The 19,147-nt window shown below is 45.8% G+C and overlaps 1 protein-coding gene across 1 annotated transcript in view; it reads right to left on the bottom strand.

The window, feature by feature from the left end:
• The window catches only part of GNB5 (G protein subunit beta 5), a 39,334-nt gene that overhangs the window by 10,991 nt on the left and 9,196 nt on the right, over nucleotides 1-19,147 (bottom strand). Inside the window, exons 2-5 of the mRNA XM_014780726.2 lie at nucleotides 16,722-16,858; nucleotides 11,782-11,823; nucleotides 9,717-9,793; nucleotides 4,533-4,665 (exon numbers count right to left, since the gene is read on the bottom strand). Of these exons, the coding sequence (XP_014636212.1) occupies nucleotides 4,533-4,665; nucleotides 9,717-9,793; nucleotides 11,782-11,823; nucleotides 16,722-16,858 (389 nt within the window). The remainder of the gene's footprint in view (nucleotides 1-4,532; nucleotides 4,666-9,716; nucleotides 9,794-11,781; nucleotides 11,824-16,721; nucleotides 16,859-19,147) is intronic.

Genomic DNA, 19,147 nt, shown 5'->3' on the forward strand with positions numbered 1-19,147 from the left:
GGGATGCCGACGCTGCTCAGCAGACCCCACCTGGAGCAGTGAGGGCGGAGGCAGCATTTTGTTAGACACACTCTCCCATTGCTGCTTTTCCCCAGAGGCTCCCAGGGCCACCGAGAGGTGCTGACACTCATGCATGCACAGGTTCAATAAGCATTTGCTGTGTGCTGACGACATCCTGGTGCTCTGCTAGGCGTGAGTGTTTGCAGAAAGATTGTGTCTTGGTCTCTGCTCTTCTGGAGCTCGGTTTAACAGGACTGGCAGGGAGAACTGAAACCAACCTAATTCCCTGTCCTTGTGTTAAACAATTTCAGGACCAGGCATACTTTCCCGGTGCTTTGTTAGACAATCCTGAGACCAAGTAAAAAACAACTAGCTGCTGGCTCCCGGAAATACCTGCTCCTGCAAGATAAGGCTGTAAACCAACTAAACAACTTACTTACCAAGACTTGCTTGCTCATCAAGACCCACTGAAGACCCTTACCTGGCTCTGCTCACCAATCCACAGCTATTATGTCATAACCAGTTTCCCGCCTTGAAAGACCCACCTTAAAATCACCCAGCTTGGACCCCAAAACCCTCCAAGTACCTTCCCTAATTTCTCCATTTTGAGACACTACGGAGATTCTGTCAAGTTGGGGTCTCCCTTACTGCAGTAGGTCTAATGAACTTAGCATTGCTGGATGGCGAGTTTTTCTGACGGTCTCGGCAGACGTGAATGATCACTTATGACAGAAAGAGCATAAGGAGTGCTGAGATACAGGCAGGCCCGTGCGAGGGGCACCTAACCCGCTCTGGCAACATCTGGGCTGGTCTTAGAGGATGAGTGAGAGCTGGCAGGGGAGGGGCGGGGAGGGCACTGTGGGTGAAGGCCTCCTCGGCACTGAGTGGACGGGGCGCCTGTACGAGAGTGAGGACTTTAGCCTATAGCCAAGAGGGAGCTGTGGAAAGCTTCCGAGTGGGAGAACGGTAAGATCAAAGTACATTTTAGGAAAATCTGTCTGAGGTCAGTGCAGCTACCCCACAGCAGCCTCTGTAGAGCTTGCAAGTACAGAGTCTGGCCCCTACAGTGAGAGGAACACTTCAGGGCCTGGGGAAAGGCAAAGGGCAGACAAGGGTTTTAATTTTTGTCACTGCCAGTGCGTGTGAGGCTTGGGCTCTGGCTAAGCACTTGTTCACGGGGTTAGGAGAAAGGCAGCAGGGACCCAGGGCTCATGGCATCATAGACCCAGCTGACTGCATCGCAGAGCCCAGGAGCCAGCTTGGTCCCGAGCAGCTAGGTGGGGATCCACAAGGGTTTGCCCTGGATAGCAAAGCCTCCCTATTTCCCACCTCCTGGTTGCTTCCAGGGCCTGGATGAGGTGATAAGACAGTGCAGGAAGTGGCTCATGCGGTGTAAGGGACCACAACAGAGCGCCTGCTGTGGGTGGTGATTACTGATGGCTGAGGAAAGAGAACAGGAACCAGGCCTTAAGGACTGCTAGCATTCACTGCACCCACTGACCCCGCCGCACCTCCAATTTCCGCGTCCTGGCTCTTCTCCCTCACCTCCCCCCTTCCCATTCTCTTCCTTTCTCTCTTGCGTGCCAGGCAGGGAGGGAACACACACAAGGAGGGGAATCTGCTCCCACCCTGGCCTTGCGCCAACCGGCTGCACCATCTTGGACTGGGTTTCGGGCCAGGCAGTCTGGAGAGGCCTAGGACCTCCGTGCAGCCAGGAGAGGTGGCTTCGGAGCTCCTCCCTGGAGCAAGAGCTGGGTGAAATCTGGAGCTCTCAGGCTTCTTGGGCATGGCCCCCAAAGGCCTTCCTCCAAGCCCGGACTCAGGGGCAGCTCTCAAATTTGGGGAATCTCCATGGCTGCAAAGCCCCTGCAGCTGTCCATGGGACTCCCTCCAGCCTCGACTTACCTCGAGAGGCCTGTGTACATCCGACATGGTAACTGAGGCTGTTAAAAGTAGCTTATGAACACATAAGACTTGGACCGCATCTTAACTGGGGGACTCGTATTTTGTAATGTATTTCCCTAGAATTCCCTCCAGTCTCTCCTGGCCCACATCCACTAATGGATGCTCCACCTCATTCCTATCCTAACACTTGCAAAGGGCCCCAAATCTCCAATCTGTTTTGGGACATAACGTCCCCAAACAATTTAAACAATTACCTCACTCTAGCTCTTTAATTTGGCCATTTTTCCATACCATACTCTTCAAAGAAATGAATAATTTTTAAAACTTAAAATATTTTTTAAAATATTAAGAATTTACTTTTAAGGGCTGGCCTGGTGGCATAGTGGTTAAGTTCATGCACTCCGCTTCAGCGGCCCAGGGTTCATAGGTTCAGATCCTGGGCACAGACCTACGCACCGTTCATCAAGCCATGTGGTGGCAGGCATCCCACATATTAAGTAGAGCGAGATGGGCACAGATGTTAGCCCAGAGCCAATCTTCCTCAGCAAAAAGAGAAGAATTGGCAACAGAAGTTAGCTCAGGGCTAATCTTCCTCACCAACAGAAAGAAAAAATTTAAAAAAATTTTTTAAAAATATTTTTGCGATCCTCATTACAATGTAAGTAAAAATAAATTTGAAAAAACATTCATTATGATAAATGCACTAAACAGAACCCCTCACTCATTGCCACGCATTTATTCTGGAATGTAGAGAATCTGCACGTTTAAAACCATAGTCTTACACCAGCCACTTGAGTTTTTCTTTTTCATCCTAGATCCCAGAGATGGAAAGAAGCATAAGGTTCATTAGTTCAGTGGCACTCAAACCAGGCTGTGCATCTGAATCATCCATGAAGCTTTGTGTTAATATTAATAATAATAAAATAATAACAGCTGACAGTTAGTGATATATACCAGGCACTGTACTAAGTATTGTACCCGAATCATCTCATTTGATCCTCAGAAAGCCTTATGAGGGAGAAATTTACTACCATCCTCACTTGCAGATGAGAAAAATGAAGCACACAGAATAAAACCCTGTGTAGGACTGATCAGCTAGAACGAGTGCAGCCAGGATTTGACCCCAGCTGTCTGGCTCTGACCTAAGACCTCTACCCGTCTCTGCTTCCCAGCTGCATCCCCGCAGAGGCAGCTATCAGGGACTTCCTTCTAGCTCTGGCTAGCTGCTTGTGAAGAAGACGGCACTTTCTACCTCACAGGTGTCCCCTTCAATCCCCACCTCCAGCACCTGTGGCAACAGAGTGAGGGCGATGGGTCTCCACCAGAGGAACTTCAGATGCAGGCACACCCTGCAAGACCCACGTTCCTGCATCCTTCTGAGCCTTCCCTCATCGGGACTAAATGTCCTCTGTTGCTTTGGCCGCTCCTCAGGCCCAAAGACATCTGGTTCTGACCGCCCAGCCAGCCAGGGCCACAGCGCCCCCTGCTGTACAGGTCTGCAAGACTCCTGGTCAGGCTCAAACAACAGGTGCAAACAGTACGCTCCAGATCTGAACATCTCTCCAACCAGCAATTAAACAACTACCCAGTCACCCGGTCTCCCTGCCACCAGCCTCGCCTCCCTGCCTGACATCAGTCAGCTGAAGCCAGAGTGGGCCATGGAAGGCTGAAATCCAACTCAGATACTCTTCTCCTAAAATGAATCCAAATTTGACCCAGTCCCTGCAATGGCTCCCTCCTGTCTATAGTCAGTCTAGACATTCAGGGTGCCCTGTGACCTGGCCCTGCCTGCCTCTCAGGCTGCCTGCCTCCCACTGTGCTCCCCTCAAACTTCACCGGCAACACCTCCTCTCCCTCCCAGGCCGGCTCAGGCAGCATCTTGCAGCAAGTTTGCAACCACCCCCTCCCGCTCTGAGCTCCCAGCCTCCGAACGGTACACTCACGATTGGTTTCCGTGAAGGTCCCTGAGGGCAGAGATTGCGTGTGCTTCCAGCCCCAGAGCCACGTGGTATCTGGCAATGTGGGTACCTAGGAAGGTCTGCTGAATAGATGTGAATGAATAAACTACAGATGCTTTTACAACTTAAGAAAACTTAGCCAAAGTGTTGAAGTTGTATTGTTTTCACTTTGTGGTTTATTCCAAGTGATTAACTATCTGAATCTTTCTCTTTTTGCATTTGTTAAAACAGGAGTGTCAAGTAGGTACAGTGAGGTGTGTCAAGTGCATGACGCTGAAGCTCAGCAGCTCAGTGAAGTTTTACACACGTAAGCACCTTGGAACGGGCACTCAGACCAAGAGACAGGCATTTCCACCACCCCAGAAGGTTCCCTGTTCCATGCCCCCCTACCCCAGTCAATTAGAGGACGATGTTCAATATGGCATGTAGTTTATCTCAACTCTATCAACAATCGATAGCCCTGACTTTTCCCACTTCTGATTTTATTTAAAAAATCATAGTAAGCAATGAGAAACAACAGGAGCTTCCTCTTTGAGCCAACTGCTGGAGCACAGCCCTCCTGCTAGGAGGGACACGGGAGAGGGTTCCTCTCCTTGCTGCTTCTCTTTGGTTCTCTAGAGTTACCCGGCTCTCCAGCAGGCTGAGCCATCACGCGGGCCGCCCGTTTACCTGCATGTCAGAGTTGGTGAAGCTGCAAGCCGACAGGTAGTTGGTATGCATAGCAACAGACTTCTTTTTGGCAGCCATGTTTTCATTTTTGTCAAACGTCAGCGGATACACAGAACACTTATTGTCCAAACCACTAGCAGGAAAGAAACAAGTGGCAAGTGTTACTATAGGGCAATAGAGTAAGTGTATACTTTCTTGTTCACACAAACTTTTCAGAATGTTTTCCTTTGGCAGTATCATATATTGTAACCTTTCCCCCGACTTTTACTTTGAAGATTTTCAAACGTACAGTAAGACTGAAAGAAAAATAGTACAATAAAGACCCAGATTCCTTCACCTGGATTCACTAACTTAACATTTTGCCATATTCACGGGAACAAATTCTAAACCATGTGAATGCAAATTGTAGACATGACATGTTACCTCTAAATACTTTAATTTGCAGATTTACATCCCCTAAAAATAAGAACATTCTCCTATATAGCCACTAAATCATGATCGAATCTGAGAAAACTTACAAAAATTCCCTAACACCATGTAATAAGCCATCTATATTCATTCTTTCCCAGTTGTCCCCAGGATCCAGGGCCCAATCAAGGTTCATGCATTACATGTGGTTTTTATATTTTTTTAAGATCTTTTAATTTAGAACAGACCATCCACCTATTTTTTGTTGTTCATGACAAGAGATCTTAGGTCAGTTGTCTTAAAGAATGTCACACACTCTGGATTCCTCACATTGTTTCTCAATGGTTAGATTCAAGGATAACATTTTTGGCAATATAGTATCAAGGTAATATTGTGTACTTCTTTCTTACTGCTACACTTCAGGAGGCTTGCGATGCCTGTTGTCTCAAGATTGGCGATGTCAACTTTGATTACCTGGTCAAGGTGGGGCCCACCAGCTCTCTCCATGGTAAAGATGATTTTTCATAATTAGTAATCACCTGTGGTGTGACACTTTGAGACCATGTGAATATCCGTTCCCCAACAACCTTCCATACAATGGCTTCAGCATGATTACCCTTGTTTGAACCAAATATTACTTTAGGGGTACAAAATGGTGACCTTCTAATTTGACAATTCCTTCTGCATTTATTAGCTGGTATTTTTCTGTAAAGAAAAGTCCCTTCTTCCCCCATTATCACTGTACACCCATGGATTCTTTTTTCTCTTCAACTGTGTTACGATCCATTACTATCATTATTCCATGTGGTGCTCAAATTGTCCCAAATTTGGACAGTCGGGCCCCTTCAAGCAGCCCTGTTTCCTTTTGATATGACTCTATTCATTCTTGAATGTTTCCTTGCTTTCTGGAACAAGAAAATATTCTAGGCTCACTTTATTCTCTTCCTGCCCTAGACCTACAATCAGCCTTTCTCTCAAGACCCCTGCTTCCTTTTAGTGGGGAACGATATTTAGGATGGGGCACTCTCTTATGAGGCCCTGGGGAAGCTAGGGGACCCCTCTGCCTTTCCAACTACTTGGAGGTGTGGGTGTAGACCTGGGTCATCTATTACCAGTAGTTAGCCTTGGTAAGCTTGTTTATAGATCAGGTGGGTGAGAATGATCTGCATTTGGCTGTGTCATGAACCAGCATGCTGTGGACTCTGGGCTTCCCTGAACCTCAAGGTGGGACGTGTTCTCCCATGCTGAGGCTTCAGAGTCACTTTTGTAGTGCTGTTGGGAATCTCACTACTTAGGGTTATCTGCATTGCTATGAGAGGCAGAGAAGTTCTGCAGTGTGATGCATCTGGTGTCAAATCTCTGCTTAGTACCTAACTCATTTTGTGATCTTGGTTACGTTTTTTTAGGTTCTCTGAGCCTCGGTTTCCTCAATTATAAAATGGAATAGATCCCATCCACCAATCACAAGGGGCTGTTGTGAAGATTATACAGAGTTTAGAATGGCCCTTGACACATGATAGAGGCTCAGTAAGTGGTTGTATTGTTATTTTTATATTCTCCTTGCTTGAAGGCAGGAACTGGGTTTGATTCATCTTTGAATTCCCCTAGGACACGCAGTCCAGTGTCCTGTACACAGTTGCTCATAGCAAGTGTACAACGCCTGAATGAAGGGCATATGGCTCTTAAATAAAAAATAGTTTATGTATATATATGAAATCAATTGACACATTTTTTTGAGAAGGGGATTGTGTCAATGTTGGAGTTTTAGCTTTCAAGTTTGGAATCAACTGAGAGATAGACCCAGTAATCAGGCAGATGGAGATAAAAAATATCCCCATTATTACCTATAAGGACATTTAGAGAATGTGGCACAGGTGTGGGTCTGTGTGATAATGGAGTTACAGTCATGTCACAAAGCCACAGCTGGGAAACGCTGTGTTAGATTTCCACTAGAAACTCAAATCCCATTTGCTCTTAGAAGCTCTAGGGGAAGGTCTAAGTTGGGTAGCTGGTGCTCTTATCCAAGATGAGGAGTCAGGCTTTCTCAGTTTAGTTTTTGGTGCTCTCTCCTCATCCACTGGACACCCCCATATTTTAAAATATGCTTCCACAAATACTCACACCTTGAACTTCCTCTGCTTTGGTTTTTATAACAACCTGTGAGGCACCCGTACAGGTACTGACCATCTACATGCCCGGGCCCAGGGAACAGATGACAAGGATTAAGGCACCAGCCCTCCCTCCGCTCTGCTCTCTCTTTCTGTGCCAGGCTGTCACCAGACAGCTATCTACCTAGACCTTGTAAAATTGGTCTCGTCTCTGGCTGGCCCCTACCCCTCTGCCCTGATGAAAATTCTTCCACTGGGTTCCATTTAGTGAGGGTTAAAACAAGAAATAGCCTACAGATTCATTTTCTAAACTACTGTTGAAGACGTTGTTCACTATGATATTATATTCATTGTATATTGTAGAAGGATCTACCCAATATATTCTTTTTGTAATTCAGAACCAGATAGCTTATATCTCAATATCAAATACTGAGAAATTTATATAATGCACCCAACTCCAGGCATTTGCTAAAATTAACACCCAATTAGAAACGTATTACCCTAGGGTATTTTTAAATGTAGAGTATTAATTATTCCTACTAAGTTGTGAAGAATTGACCATACCTATCAAGAGGTCTGGCCTTGACCTCGGCCACTGGGAGGTGTGTCTGAGCCCTGGAACGTCCTTCCTGATGGGAATGTCTTTGTTTGCCTGGGGCTTTGGCCACTGGACAGTCTAACAGTGTGATTTGTGATGGGGGCTTTGGGACATGCCCTATGAGTTCTGACCTCTGGAGGAACTCGAGATCAAAGGTATTATTCCCAATCCCTAGGAGAGACTGCAGACTGAAGGCCAGCCACGGGCAGTATGTGATTGAGCCCCAGTAAAAACTCTGGACACCAAAGACTCTGGCAAACAATACTCCGAGCGTAGCACACACAGTGGCCAGGAGGAGGTAACACCACCCATGACTCCACAGGGTGGGGCTGACTGGAAGCTCCACGTTCAGACCCCTCCTGGACTCTGCCTGGGGATCGCTTCCTTTGTCTGGTTCTAATTTGTATCCTCTCACTGTGATAAAACTGTGAGCATTAAGCACAGCACTTTCCTGAGTTGTTCTACCAAATTACTGAACCTGAGGGCAGTTGTGGGGACCCTTGAATTTCTGCCTAGTCTCTGAAGTGAGGGAAGTCTTGTGGGGACTACACCTTGTAACTGTACAGTTGGCTGAACTCCCTTACAACTGCCTTAAAATTGTGGCATTTATATACGTGTATGTGCATGTGTTACACATGTGGCATATATATAAATACATATATATCTAGATATCTATATCTATACATACAGTCAGCCCTCCATATCCCTGGGTTCCACATCTGCAGTTGGTTGAATCTTAGGATGTGGAACCCACAGATATGGAAGGCTGACTAAAGGACTTGAGCAACCATGGATTTTGGTATCCACTGATTTTGGTATCCGTAGGGGTCCTGGAACCAATCCCCCAAAGATAGTGGGGGACAACTGTATCTCTGTGTCTTTTATTGTGGTCACCTCATATCCTTTTAGGAAGTAGATAGGGATGAACTTTATATAAATGTTGCCATCCCATTATAAAATGGAGACACAATCTACTTTTGAGTTATTTAAAAATTTTGAAAACATGTAATACATGTATGTGGGCATGGGTTCCAAAGGCACACAGGGTTTCGGCAAGTGGAGAGAGAGGGTGGAAAGTTGCCCCCAAAGCAGCCGCCCAAAGAGATAGCACACTGGAGAAGACGGCTGGTGTGACTCTGGCTTGAGAAGGTTCCAAAGTTTTTGCTTGGAGGTAACTATTTGAAATAAAACTCTTTTCTCCTGATTATAAAAATAATCTATGCTTATTTTTAAAAACTGAAAATAGAGAAAATTATAAAGAAGAGAAAAACACCCATAGTCCCATCATCCAGAAAGAACTACTATTGGACTTTTGGTATAGTTCTTCACAGCCTTTATACTAATGCCTCTTCTCTAAACATGGCTGAGATCCCACTGGTGAAATATTTTGAATGGTCCTAGAATTGCTTAACACAGAGGTAGGGAATTATGTTGCAGTTCTCACTGCCAACTCCGTTAAATGGAGCTCCAGGAGACCAGAGAATAAGGCACAATCTTCCTAGTAACTTTGATGCTCTTTTCACTTACTGAAATTAAGAATTTTCCATTTTAGTGGCTATATAATATTCCATTCATGTACCACAATTCACTTAACAATTTCCTTTGATGGAGATATTGTTTCCCTTTTTTCCCCTTTATTTTAAATAATACTACAACAAATGTTATTGTTCACACGGTTTTTCTATATTTTGGATCATTCCTTCCAAACAAGTTCTTAGATGTGGAATCACCAGATCAAAGGTTATACATTTTTCAAGGCTTCTGATACACATTACCAACATGCTTTCCAAAATGTTTACACCAATTTATAGTCCCCGACAACATCATTTGAGAGTGGAGGGGATAGGTTTGAAACTTACACTACTCTCAGTCTGTAAAGAAAATAATTATGAATGATATTTTTGTGGTTTTTTTCCTTTGACAAAGTTTAGGGAGGAATTTAACACATTGCTTAACAAGAAAACAATAAAAATTACAAGTTCTTATTTGTTTGCTTGTTTTTGCTTATAGAATAGTATTTCATGGCTAATAGGAAATCTGAAAAGCTGCTGTGGGTAAGCCCCTACTTACCCACACGCAATGGCACATCCCGATGGGGCATACGCACACGCCATCACCCACGTGCAGGGCATGGTGACCGCGTGCTCCTGAAACACAGTACGCACTGTTCACAGAATGAATGAGGGGTGCTTTTACACGAAGGTCTTAACCCTTAACTTTCACAAAATAAAATCACTGGAGTTCCTACTAAATTACATCAGCCTGAGACTGACGAGACTCAGCTCCTCCATAATCAACCAAACTCTATGTCATATATTCTACAAGTTAAAAATCTCAACTAGCAAAAAATATCCTTAATGTTTTACTACTTTACTTCTTACACTCCCCTTGTTCTTCTATGAATATTAGGGCTTATTTTCTTTGAAAGGTCCATCCGAATTTCATTTCAGATATATACTTTAACTTATTTACTCAGATTTCCCCTATTTTCAAAATATATTCTGGAATGACTTTTTACATGTATATTATAAGTTTGTTTACTTCTGAGTGTATAAGAGCCTCTGTCCCCTATGGGTCATAAAGCCATTCCCGGGGAAGTATGAATGGGGGTGGAGGTGGGGAGGGTGACCTGGAGTTGTGCCTGGGGACAAAAGAGAGCCTGTAAAGTGGAGCATAAAGACCTAGGTCTAACAGTCCCCAGCTTCTGGCTGGTGGTTGAGTCACCCATATTCTCCTGCGTGCAGATAGGCAAACAACAAAGTCACAATTCAAAAACTTCTGAGTCTGTGGTCTTATTTCCATGGGAGACATGGGCCCTGCTCGTGGTCCTGACCCCAGCAAATGTGCAACCTCACGCAGGCCAGCCATTTGTCCTACCTCAGGCTCATGCTCCAGCTGTGAAGAGAGAGGATGGGACTAGACGATTTCTAAAGTACATTCATGTGCTGGTCTTCTTTCCTGTTATGATTCTCTGTGTTTTTGCAGAGAAACACGGGCCCTGATACTGCCTGTCAAAATTCTGTCGCCACTCCCAGTCTCGCAGCCTTTCAGACACCAAGGATAACCTACTGCAGCGAATGCGTTGAGGCAGCCACTCTCAGCACAGGGCATCCAAGGCCCCTTTCCTTACAAGTAATGACTACGTTTCCTGCCAGGGGCCACAGGGGACAACCCCACAGCTCCCCAGGAACCAGGCAGGGTGTGCTCTATGCCACGTGAAGGTCTAAACAGAAGCAACGAAACCCCACACACTCCTGAAGACGCTGAGGAGTGCTGGGAGAGGCAGAGGCTTCCACAGAGGGAGGTGCTGTATAGGACAGCCCTATGCAAAATGTTAAGTTGTCATTTTTATTATTCTCCAAGGGCCTGACCATTAGGGACTCTGCTCTAAAGATGGTTCTGGGGCCCCACTGGATCAGGTCGTGTAACGGCTGCCTGCCACGATGTTTACTAAACACATGCAACAGTGCAGAATACGGACGCTGTTCAATGTGAGGCAGATATGGGCCTCCTTTTTTATGTAGTGAAAAGGAAGACTTTCCTTCTCAGTAAATATTGGAATTCATATTTAATACACAATACTTGTTATTGTAAATGCCAACACGTTGCAGGCATGCGAACACACCTACACATAGATTTCAGCCCTTTATTCAAGAGTCTAAATTTAGGTCTAATTTGGAGCCACTCATGCCCAGGCCAGACTTGCAAGGGACCCAGACTCCCCTGCATCCCAGGATAGTGCAGTTCAATCCCGCTGCAGCCTCAGCATCCCCACCCCCATTTGCACATGTCCACAGAGCTATGGAGTCTGTCGAAGACAGAGAGGGGAGAGAAAACTGGGGGTTTGGGTACCTCTTATCATCACTCAGAAGAAGAACAATAAATGCAGCTGCACGTGTGAATGTCACAAGCTTTCCAGGCCAGGCCCTTTCCTGGTGTAGTATTTGCACCCTCTATGCTGGCCCCACACACTCTTCTCTGGGAGAGGGATTTCAGCTCGAGAGAGGAATGAACGCATGAACCGAGCGCTGAGCTATCCAAACACAGATGGGCTTTCGTGGGGTTTCCATCCCCAGAGGGGCTCCCCAAGAGGCAGGGAATGAGGACAGGCCTGGGGTTCGGAGGACAGCCTTACCTTGTTAGTCGTGAAGGAATCCCACACGATCACCTTCCCGTCCTGGAGGGAAAAGAAGAAACAGTTCAGGAGTTGTCAACAGGTCCTTACAGGTGACTGCTGGGAACTGCTCATAGAAGCTGTGTCCAGCTGGGTAAGAATCTAGATAATCAAGACCCTCCAACTTTCCAGCCTGGCTAAAGGCTCAGTTCTCAACCCTACATTCTTTGTACAGATACAGTGACAGAAAGCAATGCTCAGACACTTCTTTTATATCATGTATGAACCAAGCACAAACTGTTGGTCAACTGTCATCACCCACCATAGCCTAGATGTCAAAAAGTTATACAGGGGTAAGATAAACCTGAAATTACCTTTAGGTACCTGACAGGTAACTCATTGTCTCTTACTTTATCCCTCGTCGCCCCACTAGCCCGTCCTCTCTACATTTGCTTGCTTCCCTACAGGACCGTGTAAGAACCCCACCCCCATTCTCGGTCCCGTCTCTGGGTGGACAGCTGGGAGCATTGTGGCCCTGAGATCAGTCTAACTTCTCCAGGTGCTCGCAGACATCACAGCCCCCACCCTGACATTTCACACCTATGTTGAGAACAATGTGAGACTCACACCTATAATGGTGGGGACGCCCTGTGGGCAGTTGTTCAGTAAACAAACAGCATGGTCCTGGCACAAAAACAGACACACAGATCAACAGAATGGAATTGAAAGCCGGGAAATAAAACCACACATCTACGGACAGCTAATCTTCAACAGAGGAGCCAAGAACATACAACGGAGAGAGGAAAGTCTCTTCAATAAATGGCGCTGGGAAAACTGGACAGCCACGTGCGAAAGAGTGAAAGTAGACCATTATCTTACACCATACACAAAAATTAACTCAAAATGGATTAAAGACTTGAATGTAAGACCTGAAACCATAAAACTCCTAGAAGAAAAATACAGGCAGTACACTCTTTGACATCGGTCTTAGCAGCATCTTTTCAAATACCATGTCTACTCAAGCAAGGGAAACAAAAGAAAAAGTAAACAGATGGGACTACATCAGACTAAAAAGCTTCTCAAAGCAAAGGAAACCAGGAACAAAACAAAAAAACAACCCACCAACTGGGAGAAAACATTTGCAAATCATATATCCGACAAAGGGTTAATTTCCAAAATATATAAAGAACTCATACAACTCAACAACAAAAAAAACAACCCAATCAAACAACGAGCAGAGGATATGAACAGACATTTTCCCAAAGAAGATAGGATGGGCAACAGGCATATGAAAGATGTTCAACATCACTAATTATTAAGGAAATGCAAGTCAAAACTACAATGAGATATCACCTTACACCCATCCAAATGGCTATAATTAACAAGACAAAAAATAACAAATGTTGGAGAGGACGTGGAGAAAAGGGAACCCTCATACACTGCTGGTGGGAATGCAAACTGGTGCAGCCAGTATGGAAAATAACATGGTGATTTCTCAAAAAATTAAAAATAGAAATACCATACGACCCAGCTATTCCACTACTGGGTATTCATCCAAAGAACTTGCAATCAATGACTCAAAGAGATTTATGCACCCCTATGTTCACTGCAGCATTATTCACAATAGCCAAGATGTGGAAGCAACCCAAGTGTCCTTCAACTGATGAACGGATAAACAAGATGTGGTATATATATGTATATAATGGAATACTACTCAGCCATTAAAAAAGACAAAATTGTCCCATTTGCAACAACATGGACAGACCTGGAGATAGTATGATGTTAAGCAAAATAAGCTAGACAGAGAAAGACAAACACCGTAGGATTTCACTCATATGTGGAAGATCAACAAACACATGGACAAAGAGAACAGATTAGTGGTTACCAGAGGGGAAGGGGGTTGGGTGAAAGGGATAAAGGGGCACATATGTATGGTGACAGATAAAAATCAGACTATTGGTGGTGAACATGATGCGGTCTATATAGAAACTGATAAACAATAACGGACACCTGAAATTACACAATGTTATAAACCATTATGATCTCAATTAAAAAAGAAAAAGCACTCCCTGTCCAGGGTGAGCTCTGGGCTGGTGATGCCACAGCGAACGCCGCTCTTGCACTGTAACCGCTGCTGCAGCCCACACTGGGGGTGTGGGGAGTGACTCTGATGTCATCTATTTGTAATACAAACCCACCAGAGATAAATCCACATGAGCCCTGGTCCCTACAACACAGTCACCTGCACAGAATGTGGGGTGCACGTTCTCTGGGCCCCCAGGCTCTGGCGACAGTGGAAGGGGATGGCTGAGCCGACTTCCCTCAGTGCACAGGTACCCCACGCATCCTCAGGATGGTGAATCTGCAGCCTCTATGGCAGGCTTGATTTTTTTAATCACTTAAGCCTTTTGAGCTGAGTCTGGTAAATGAGTCTGTTGGGGGCAGGTGGGGGGCAGGATGCAACTTAGGGGCACAGGCAAGGTCTGATTCTCTAAAGTGACATAGCGGCTTGCTTTGCGTGATCCGATGGAAGATTTCCATATGCATGCTGCATGTGGCTGAGGGGCCCTGAAACAAGGTCAAAGTTGGCAGTTCTGGGCCTTTTAAGACCCCCAAGCACATTCGTTGTTCTAGTCTAGTTTCTCTGACTAAACGCTCAAACATGATGCACGGGGTAGATTAGGCATCCAAGCAGAGAACAGAGCAGGGGCTACAGTCCTGTTCCTCGGGGTTCTCCACACCTGGAGGCCCCGCATGCTGGGTGGGGTACTGACTCAGTACATTGCCCAGTCAGTGTTCACTTCGGTGGCTTCCTCCACCGCAGTGCCCTCCTGCCTGTCCCCACCTCTCACCCACTGTGTGCTCTGGAGAGAAAAAGACACCCAAGAGGCTAAAATCAGTCTCATAAAACTAAATGTGGTCCCTTCCATGAGCACAGATTTATATACACCAGGGGCCCACGTACCTAGACAGACTGTGCCTCCACCCCAACCCTAACCCACACAGTCAGGTTGATTAAGCTCCTGCCTTTTAAGGGAGAAGGGCTGCTCTGAGTCACTCAAAGACTGTTCCAGAGCCTTCCTGATGTTTTCAGCTTCCTCCCACATCCCACCCCACTCTCCCCCTCTCCCTCGAGCAGAGGTGGGTAGATGGAGCGTGTCAGCAGTGCTGAAGCATCCTTCCCCCCTCCCTCCTCTCTAATAAGAGTAGTCCACAAGTGACAGAAAATCCAACATATATTATACTTTTAAGGATAAAAACAGTCTAAAAGGCTAGGTAGCAACATGCACATCTCGATAACCTTCTGTAAAAATGAGCATTTGGAAAAAAAGGTCTAGAAAGAAATGCTCTCAAATAGTAATAATGGTTGTGATGGGGTGGTCGGAGTAAAAACCTTTTCTTTGTTCTCTTTTCCAGTGTTTCTTTAATGTGGTAAAATACATAAGTGATAAATTAAATTTTTCATGAACATAAAAAAAAGCAAATGCAATGTGACACACTAGATTTGTAGGTAATACGGGAGATTAATGACAAACACAACACTGACGCAGACATTAGAGCTTGTGGATTATTTAGAATATGTACAGCTTTTATACTTAAAAGAGTTATAAAAAAAATTGTCCTATGAAAAGCTGGGCTGAAGGCAGGGGTGGGGGGAAGCCCAAACTGGCCATAAAACTATATGACTTCAGTTTATAGTTTTATGTTCAATGAATGTAACATCGAAATAGACATAAAAAATACTAGGCAATGGTAGCAGCCTCCTGATATTCACACCCTTGTAGAGACCCCTCCCTCATTATATCAGGGTTGGTCTGTGTGACCAGTGGAATACAGAAGAAGTGATGGAATGTCCTTTCTGAGGCCAGGTCATAAAAGACAGCGTGGCTTCTGCCTCTGTCTCCCTCTTTTGCTCTGGGGGAGGCCAGTCACCATGTCAGCCTATGGTAAGTCCACATGGAGAGGAACTAAGGCCTCCAGCCCACAGCCACGTGAGGGAGCCGTTTTGGAAGTGAGTTTCCACCTCAGTTCAGCTGTCAGATGACTGCAGCCCCGACCAGCATCTTGACTGCAGCCTCATGAGAGACCCTGAGCCAGAATCATCTAGCTAAGCTGCTCCGGGTTCTTGACCCTTGGCAACCATGTAAGATAATAAATTTTGGAGCCGGCCCGGTTGCGTAGTGGTTGGGTTCACGTGCTCTGCTTTAGCAGCCCAGGGTTTGCAGGTTAGTATCCCGGGCACAGACCTACGCAATGGTCATCAAGCCATGTTGTGGCGGCATCCCATACAAAGTAGAGAAAGATGGGCATGGATGTTAGCTCAGGGCCAATCTTCCTCAGCAAAAAAAAGAAAGGAAGATTGGCAACAGATGTTAGCTCAGGGCCAATCTTCCTCACCAAAAATAAATGAATAAATAAATATTTGTTGTTTTAAGTTGCTAAGTTTGGGGGTAATTTGTTATGCAGCAATAGATAACTAATACATAAGATGTAAAATAAACTATGTCGACTACATAAAATGAATGAAAAAACTATGCTTCACAAAATACATATCTTAAATTTGTTTTTTAAGGCATAATAATTGCTAAACTCTTAAATTGAAAGAAGCCACGGTGGAATCTGAAGCACTATGTCCTCAATTTGGGGAAAAAAAGAAAACATACTATTTTAAAAATGGTTTCACCCACAAATAAGACCTTGAAATATGCTCAGGAAGAAATAATTTTGCATGGTTTGTGAAATATAGTTTACAATGTTTCAGTTATTACCAATTCCAAATCTACCCAAATTAGTGAAGTTCCGCAGTCTGCAAGAGAATTCTTAACTATGCTAACTGATGTCCTTGGGAGAATAAGCCAAATCAGAAGGATCAGAAAGGGTTTTTGAAAAGGACAGCTCTCTTTCCCCCTTAGCTGTAAAATCAGAAACGCGCTCGCCATCACACATGAGGTGTGACGTACCTGCGATGAGCTCACGATCCTCCTCTTATCCTTGCACCAGTCCATGCAGAGAACTTTGTTCCCGTGGCCTTTGAGGGTCCTTCTGGTCTTCATGACAAACTGTCCGAGGGCCTCCACCCGCTCGGCCACCTGGTGCACTGGAAGGATAAGGCCACAATCAATTCCGCTTCCAAGGACCAGGTTCTGAGCCCTATGCCGGCACAGGGAAGAGGCTGGTCTTCCTCTTCCTTGATTCTCCCCGTCTTTACTACCACGTCCCCGCAATGTTCTCTCTTTTTAGCTCAGTGGAGGGTGGAGACAACACTGTCATTCTCATTTCATGTTTGAGACCCTACATTTTTCACAGCACTTCCATATATGCGTGTTGAGGGATTAACGCCGAGACTACCTTGTATTTGTAAAGCAGAATATATATATATATTCTCCCATGGAAGGGGCCACAGCTCTGCAAGGTGGGGAGGGAGGGCAGCAGAGGAAGATTGCTATCCCCATTTAACAGGCAAGGAGACTGAGGCCCACAGAGGTTATCTAATACAAGTTCATACAACTAACTGAGAGTGGAGCTGGGGCTTCTGGCTCTTTTCCCTATCACTCTCCAGTCACAAGGAAAAGTGACTTTACAAAAACTGTCCCATCAGGTGCTATATTGTGCACCCACGCTGCTCAATGGCAGGCACTGTGACTCCTAACTAAGGCCCCCTGTGCCTAGCACGGGCCTGGGACATGGCAGGAGCCCCACTCACATGCTACAGGAAAGAATGACCACGTGAACTTACCAAATGGTACACCCGAGGGTTTGCTGAAAACTTACAGTGTCAGCAGAGATCAATGCAATATTCTAACGATCTGAACACACGATCTACAGAGGGTACCTACGCCAGGAAGGAGCTCCAACAATCAATCCCTCAGGGGCCGGGACCACAGCCTCTTTCCTGAGGCTAAGGGAGAGATTCCCAGGGGCTTACAGAGAGCCATTACGGATGCATCTCAGAGAGAGACAAGTTCCCAAGAAGTAGCAGAAAGGGCCGCAGGGACTGACAGAATCCAGCCCAGGCCCCTCGTTGTGCAGGTGAGGAAACTGATGTGGGGGATCACGTGGCTTCTCCCCTCATGGAGTGCGCCCCGCCCCCCCCACTTTCTGGTTAGAGGCTGTGCCAGAAGGAGCTTGGCCTCCTAACTCCCCCTCCACTTCTTCCTCTAAGCCTCCCAGCTGGACTTTTCTCCAGGCAGGTGGGGAGCAGCGAGAGGGGCATTCCCCCAGGAAAGGTGTGGTGTCTTAGCACAGACAGAGCAACACGGGTGGTGAGAGGCGAGGTATGGCCCTCATTCCTTCCCAGGAGCCGCTGAAGCCTGCTGGGGGAGGGCCCACCCGCCTCACGTCTTTGGAAGCCTGGGCTCTCTGAGAGGGGCTGACTCTGTGGCTTAAGCCATGTGATAACAGCGCTCTTTGGAGGGGGGGAGTCCTCCCTTCTCCCCTCCTCCCTCCCTCCCCTCCTCACCTCTAAACACTTCAGTGTGTACTCCCTAAAAACAAGGAACTCTCTTATATAACCACGGTATAATCATCAAAGTCAGAAAATTAACACTGAAACAATACCACGTCTAAAGGACAGACCTTACTGAGATCTGCTCCATGGTCCCAGTATTCTCTTTATAGCAAAAGAAAATCCCAGATCATGGGGTGCATTCAGTTGTCATGTTTCTTTAGTCTCCAGTTATTTTGTTCCCCAATGTGGGCTTGTCTGCTGCTTCCTCACGATTAGATTCGGGTAAGGCACCTTAGGCAGGAATATCACAGACTGACCCTGGGTTCCTGCCATCGATATTACTGCAGCTTCCCCCAATTCAGCATTAGGAAAACCACAGCTATTTCACGTCCCTCTTACAAAAAAAATGACTCATCCAACCAAAATAGGGTCTCCTTACATAATGTAAATCTGAACACATCCCAACTATTAATTATTTTTTCTCACTGCATTTTCTCTTTCCACATATAGACTCACTCCCAACCCACTCCATCCTGTTCTATCTGCCAAATCTCAAATCTCACATCTGTTGAATTAAAAAGTTAAAAAAAAATTAACGCCAGAAAGCAAAAAAAAAAAAAAAAACATGGAAATGAGCTGAGTATGTTCTGTGAATTATTTGTGTCCTGTCGGCTCAAGGCAGATGTGGTTTCTCCTCTGCCTTCTGATGGACCACCCCCCAGGATTTAACTTTATTTTATTTTTTGGTGAGGAAGATTGGCCCCTGAGCTAACATCTGTGCCCATCTTCCTCCACTTTGCATGTGGGACGCCACCACAGCATGGCTTGATGAGTGGTACATAGGTCTGTGCCTGGGATCTCAACCTGCGAACCACGGGCCACCTAAGCGGGGCACATGAACCCAACCACTACGCCACCGGGCCTGCGCAAGCTTTTTTT

Source organism: Ceratotherium simum, chromosome 3, assembly GCF_057802395.1.
Source record: "Ceratotherium simum simum isolate JZ-2026a chromosome 3, ASM5780239v1, whole genome shotgun sequence".
NCBI classification, from domain to species: domain Eukaryota; kingdom Metazoa; phylum Chordata; class Mammalia; order Perissodactyla; family Rhinocerotidae; genus Ceratotherium; species Ceratotherium simum.